Source organism: Pterocles gutturalis, unplaced genomic scaffold (assembly GCF_000699245.1).
Source record: "Pterocles gutturalis isolate BGI_N339 unplaced genomic scaffold, ASM69924v1 scaffold20434, whole genome shotgun sequence".
Lineage (NCBI taxonomy): Eukaryota > Metazoa > Chordata > Aves > Pterocliformes > Pteroclidae > Pterocles > Pterocles gutturalis.
The window spans coordinates 1-6,828 of record NW_010131134.1 but is presented as its reverse complement, the minus strand read 5'-3'; the positions used below and the strand labels follow the sequence as shown (position 1 = coordinate 6,828).

The window sequence follows — 6,828 nt, the reverse complement described above, 5'->3', positions numbered from 1 at the left end:
CAGGAATGCAATGACTTGAGGCACCAAAAAGATAATTTGTATATAACAACTTTAATATTAACAAGGTGTATTAGCAACACTTTAGGAACCATTTGAAACATCTCTCCTTTGTCTTTTGAGTAAGCTGAAAAGAATTTAGCATCTCCTTAATTCTGTGGTGCTTTTTGTTAACTGAGTTGCATCATCTTCAGTGCCTTGTAAGTTGGGTTTTTTTGCCTGGCATTTTCAGTAAACTAACTCTTGAGATAGAAGGGATAGATCTTCTTTTTGTGCTTCAAAATTAACTGTTTTAAATGTTATCTGTAATTGAAATTTTATTCTGCAGTGTTGATTTGTATGAATGTTTTACTGCAATAGATCATTATTTAGCAAGTTGTCTGTACATTTATCAGTTTTACTCTTCCTCAAAATGTTAGGCTTTAAATCTGACCACCATTCTTGGGTTTTATGATTTGATACTACATGTTCAAATAGCATAATTACAAAACTTTGGTGTTTATATGTTCTTTTTCATCTTCTGATGAACTATTCTCTTCCAGTAAGAACTCCTCAGTCTGGGACTTTGGCAAAACTTCAGGGTGTGGGATAATTTATTAAAGGTTTTTTTTAATGTGTGTACCGCATGCAGTAGTGCAAAAAAACAATGAGAAAGAGATCTGTCTTTCATTCAAGGAATTTAATCTCCAGTGAATTACATTTCACTTGGTATTTATTTTCTCACTATACAGTGTCATAAAGTAAAAACTGTTGTAAAAGAAATACCATGAAAGTAAAGCAGGGTTATCATAGAACCCTTGCGTCTGAATTGCTTGCAGTTTATTATGGAATTGCTAACTTTGACATATTAATGAAGAGGACACTTTACTGTGGAGAATTGTAAATTTACTTTTGAGTAAGAATCATTATGAGCTTAGAAATGTGTCTTCTGTTGTTTTTTTTTAATTAGAACAATCTCTTGCGAGTCCTTCTTAATAGTAGTTAACGTAGACACTTAGCTATTGCTGCATGTTTAAATGGCAAGGCGAAATTTAATGTTTAGCCAAGGTGGCATGTTTTGTAAAAACAAATCCAATAACAAAACAAAGAAGCCCCCTATCCACCTTGAGGATGAGTAACAGTGATGTACAGTGAAAGTTTATTTGTTATTTTAAGATTTTACAGTATTCTGATTACTGTATATCCTCCCGTTGCCATCACTATCTCTCTAAAGAGAATAGGTGCAATAACATGTCCTGTACTTCTAGAAGAAGCTAAAGTTGAGACTTGCCATGCCTTCTTATTTTTTGAGCATTATTTTTCAACATACAAGTGCTTTCATGGATGTCATCTTCTCTTAATTAGCAGAGCTTTCTGCCACCAATATCAATTAGTTAGAAAAGGTATATGGATTTTTTTTTTAAACTCCTGTGGAGACTTATGTCAAAGTTAGCAGTGCAACGATAACTAGTTAGCTTCTTAATGCAACCAAATTAAAGACAGAGGAAGCTGTTTACCAATAAACTGTGCATGGCAGCATGCCAGTATTTTTCTTTTGGGGGATGTAACATCTTTACATGTTTAATAAAGCTCTCAGTTTCATAATACTTGACCTTAGTGGGAAGGTGCTGTGGTGCTAAATTCACACTTATCGTATCTCTCTGATGATAGTGTATACAAGTTGCTCATTATCATGTATAAATTCTTTAAAAATGGGAAGCAGGTGAACTTGAATCCTATAAGTAAAAATTTGGATGTGTATTTAAATGTTCCTAATCTTTTTTATTTGCTGTCATGTTGTCATTGATATGGAACATTTTCTGTTTACTCAACAGTAGTACTTCCTTCATTATTTTGTAGAAACGTAAATATTTTTAGGGGTCTCCTGTGAATACTCTTAAGTTTAAGAGTCTTACTAAAAAAATTACACTAATATATCATATGATTAATGAAGGAGGGTGTGGATTAAATGAGACTGCTTTTATTCTCACAAAATTCAGTCAAGAGTCAAAATCTTTGCTTGTAACTGCCCCAGTTATGTGCAGGATGCCTAACGGTAAAACATGGACACTTAAACCTCCCTACAAACTAAAAATATAACTGTAACTGCAGTCACATTTACATCGACTGTGCTGGGAACAGATTTCATACCATAAGTCAAAACAGAATTTCAGTGAACTCTTTAAAGTGGTATTACCTGGTAAAGTTCTTTGGGGTTGTTGTTGTGGTTAGAATTTCTGCACTGACTTGGGAGTTGAAGCTAAATACATTTCAGTAGCTTAAGGCATCACAGATAGGAAGCAGAACTTGGTTTACATACTGATATTAACTTTTTTAGAGTAAATTAGTTTAATTCTAAATTGGATAAAAACAAGTAATATCACTTTCTTTACATTCTATTTTTATTTTGATTTTTTTTTTATCAGGGTGAACAACTGTGTAGGATTCTCCAATTACAAATTTTTTCTTCTCTTCTTGGCTTACTCTCTACTGTATTGCCTCTTTATTGCTGCAACAGATTTACAGTATTTTATCAAGTTTTGGACAGTAAGTACTCTGATGTATATATACTGTCTTTAAGCATATGAAGCTACCACTGTGCAAGAAATATAAGATTCAAGGCTTTACATTGTAATCTACAACAGTTTATCTAATAATCATAGCCCTCTAGTTTTTTTCTGTTTATCATAGTTTATGAAATTTCATTTATTCCTACATTATTTTGAAGCTGTGTAGAACAAGTATGCAATTATTAATTATTTAAAAAATAGTTTACAAGGGAATTTATATCATATATGTGTGTGTGTTAACTTTTAATGCTATGCTATGAAAAGGCTTCAGGGACATTTTTTAGTATTTTAATTATGATTATCTGGGTTCACAACTTAGGATATTACCTTATTTGATTTGCAGTAGTATTCAGTATTTGCAGTATTTGTGCATTTGATTTGCAGTATTTATGCTATAACTATTCTGAAGAGTCTAATTAAACAAGACAATTTTTGTATAGAGAAATTATTTTTCTCTAAAAGGCCCTTTAAAGTTCAGATCCAAATTGCAGGTTCTTGTTGTCAGTATTTATCAAGAAAGGGCCGTTTCTTTAACTTAGATGCTGTCAACAACCTAATTGCATGGCCATTCGTGCATGAAAGGTGTATAATTCACTTATTCAGACTCTTGTTGCATGGTACGTTTGTGTCTGCACTGAATTTGATTTGGTTGCATAGAGGATTATTAATGATCAAATTAAACAACTATTTCCCCAATTGTAATGGCAACATTTTTTTTTTTTTTATTTTTAGAATGGCCTTCCTGATACTCAAGCCAAGTTCCACATCATGTTTTTATTCTTTGCTGCAGCTATGTTTTCTGTCAGTCTGTCTTCTCTCTTTGGGTATCACTGTTGGCTTGTCAGCAAGAATAAGTCTACATTAGGTAAGTGGATTTCATGCTTCTGTGTTTGACAGCAAAAAATAAATAATAGATGTATACTACATGTATGGGGGTAATGGAAAAAGTGGGCAATCCTGTACAGGGTTCTTGGATCCTGGTTAAAAGTGCTCAGGTCTGGCGGTGACCAGTACTGGTGCTCCCCGGAATTCCGGCCTTTTTCCTCCTGCCCCAAGGGGCCAAGCTGTTATTGAACTTACTCTCTTCCTCCCTGTCCTCCCATCTGCAGCTTGTTAACAGAAACTGAATAAAGTAAAAAAAAAAATAATAATTGAGATAACTTTGTAATAAGTGTTAGGCGCACTAATGCATCCTCTTACAAGTGCTTCTTGTTTGGCATTCCTAGCCCCCAGATTAGAGTCCTCTTGATGTGCTGTCTCAGTCAGGGCAGTGGCTCCAGCGCTTTCTTCCCACCCATGCCCCCTGCAGAACCAAAGTTCCTCTGTTCAATTCAGATAGAATTTTCTTTAAAAGCTCTCAAAGGCATCATTGTTAATTCCAGAACTTTGCCTGTACTGGTGGCAAGGAGAGAAAAAAATCTGGAAGGCAGGCTGCTGGTGGCCCTAGTAGTGTTAACTTTGATCAACATGAATGAGCACAAAGAACCAATGTCAGAGAATGATCTGATAGCAAAAAACAGACCTTAGTGCAGTGCTTCTGTATTTAGTAGGAAATGAACATGGGGATGTGAAAGGCAGTTTCACGGTGGTGAGTCCTGTCTACCACATAATCATAGGTGCACAGAAAGGACTTTGTTACAAGTTAATTTTAAAAACCTCAAAGAAGATGGCCTATGCCTCTACTATGGGGCAGCATGTATAACTGCACTGAATATTGGCATTAAATCAGGATTTCCCACCACTTGGATACATGTTTGTCTGGTCACAATCTTAATAAATAAATAAATGAATACATGGAAGTGCAGAAGATTAGGGTGCCTTTTCTATACTATATCCTGGACTGTAACAATACCGATTTGCAATATATTAATTAAAGTTTCTAAATCTCTAAGTGCTTTTCTGTTGACATAAACTGAATTGGAGGATGCCAATTAATTGATCAGTTTTTTCCAGTTCTCTTGGGACTTCCTAATATGTAGATGATTAATGGAAAGCTTGCAATATATATAATTGGAAGACAGTTTCTTTACTTCAGGATTTTTTGAGGGTTTGTGGGTTTCTTCAGTATTCTGAAAAATCATCTACTTAGAAATCAGTATCAGAAAAAATTGTTCAGTCTAGTTATAAGTGGAGAAAAGTTTTATTAATGATGCTTAAATGAATGGAAATAATTAAGTATTCTGTTTATAAACTATTCTTATCATTTTAGTGCCTAAAAAAATTTGTTCAAAGGTAACCATAATGCAGTACACTTCTAATTCAACATTTCATTTTTTTAAAACAAGTTTAATTCCATGCAGGTAATATGCCATGTTTTTGGTACACTTAAGCTATTCAAAAAGATCTGTTAGTCTCTTCTTCGCATTTTACTTTGGGAAATTGCTCGATCTGTGAAAGCCAGAACATGAACTAGTTTGGTAACAGAACCATGACATCTTTAAGCGTGACTGTGCTTAAATCATCCTGGGAGCTGTTTTCCTAGCCTGACATGGGCATCTAAAAGAGTAGCTCTGTTTTTCTTTCCCCCTTCTTTAAAACATCTTGTAACTAATGCATACTACGTATTGAAGGTCATTTCCAGCAGTTCATAGCTAAGGATTTGCTGCAGAAGGATGATTTCTGCATGGTTCCATCATGGTTTGTGTGAGCTGTACTGTCAGGACATCAGGACATGGTTTGCCTACTATATATAGCCAATTAAGGGAATTAAATTAGAAGTCACTTGGAGTTTTCTGCTTCAGGCACTTTGCAACACTTAAAGCTATATTTAGCTCTCTTCTCCAGAAATTCAGGTTGGAGTTCCATGGGGAGTAATCTGGGTCTACAAGTAAAGTGCTTGCTTTATGCAGCAGTAAAAACACACAATATTTTCATACCCCAGAGCATGAAAAGCTAGTCTTACTGCTAAAGTAGGTTAAGCTTTTCTTCTTTTTCGTTACTCTTTCTGTAGTAAACCCTTTGCTTAGGTGTTTCTTTCTTGAACACGCTGTGTGGTATAGTCACATGCTGAAATCTTCGTGTAACATATCACACCTTCTTAAAAAGTGAGTTCCTCACTCTTCATTGTCTTGATTAGGGAGGAGGGTGAAGGTGACCTCTACCCTTCCTCAGCCACAGGACTTTCTCTGCATGCACAGTGACTGTGTCGCACAGACTTTGGCTTTCATGAGTGGACTAGCTTTCTCAGTCATTTGGGCAGTACAGCCTTTCCTCTTGGATGATGGTATCATCAGTGCAATTGCCTAAATTCAGGTGTGAAACTTAAACGTGCTATCTTGCAAGGGGATCTAATTATTTTTTTTTCTTTTAAGAGGTATTCAGAGCTCCCATATTTCGTCATAGAACAGACAAGAACGGCTTTAGCTTGGGCTTCAGCAAAAACCTGAGGCAGGTGTTTGGTGATGAGAAGAAATACTGGTTGCTGCCTGTGTTTTCAAGGTATGTTTGGTTTTTAATGCTTCATTTTTATAAACTGTTGAATAATCAGGATCCACAGGATCTGGGGGGGTGGCTAGTTTTTTGAAATTAGAGATAGTAATAGTACCTTTCAAAAAAACAGTTCTTAGAAGGGGTTTTTTTTGTATGTATGACACTAATTCTGAATTTTTCAGTCTAGGGGATGGTTGTTCCTTCCCAACTTGCCTTGTTAATCAGGATTCTGAGCAAGCTTCCACACCTGGTGGTCTCAATTCAGCATCCAAAAAGTAATCTGCTTTTTGTTACTCATTTCAAATAGTTGATATTCTGTTTTTTCCTGTGCACATATAAATGGAACTTAAAAGTGGTAAGCAAATTAAGACTATGCTATTAATAGATAGAAGTCAGATTTTAAACAGCTAAGCTGTAATTCAGCTAATCCTCAGACTTATATTTGGTTTTATGGAAATAAGGTGGGTTTTCCGTCTCCCCGATATGCTTTGTCTCGGTTCAGTGGCATTCCAGGACCTGAATTTTCCACATCTGCCTAACACTCAGTATCAGCAACATTCTGTTCTGCATACATATGAGATGGTTAGTCAGCCTGCCTGTAATATGGATGCATTACCTTGCAAGGCTTTCAGGGGAGGCATGCTTCTTTGTATGTGCGGAAAGATGCTTTGCATAAGGGAATCCCAGGCCTCAGCACTTGTGCCAGAGCACAGGGAGCTGCATATTAAATGCATGTTTTGTTTCTGCTGATAATAGGGCATATTTTCTTAATTCTTATCCTTCATGGACACGACATCTTTAAAGTGTGAAAAGTATGCAGATGCTCCTTAAACTAAATAAATATAATATATAT

General features: G+C 35.5%; 1 protein-coding gene across 1 annotated transcript in view; it reads left to right on the top strand.

Annotated features, from left to right (window-relative positions):
• ZDHHC2 (zinc finger, DHHC-type containing 2) overlaps positions 1-6,250 on the top strand; it is a gene marked incomplete at its 3' end in the record, with an annotated part of 17,922 nt that extends 11,672 nt beyond the window's left edge. Inside the window, exons 7-10 of the mRNA XM_010080501.1 lie at positions 2,403-2,523; positions 3,279-3,411; positions 5,858-5,984; positions 6,158-6,250. Of these exons, the coding sequence (XP_010078803.1) occupies positions 2,403-2,523; positions 3,279-3,411; positions 5,858-5,984; positions 6,158-6,250 (474 nt within the window). The remainder of the gene's footprint in view (positions 1-2,402; positions 2,524-3,278; positions 3,412-5,857; positions 5,985-6,157) is intronic.
• Positions 6,251-6,828: the final 578 nt, after the last annotated feature.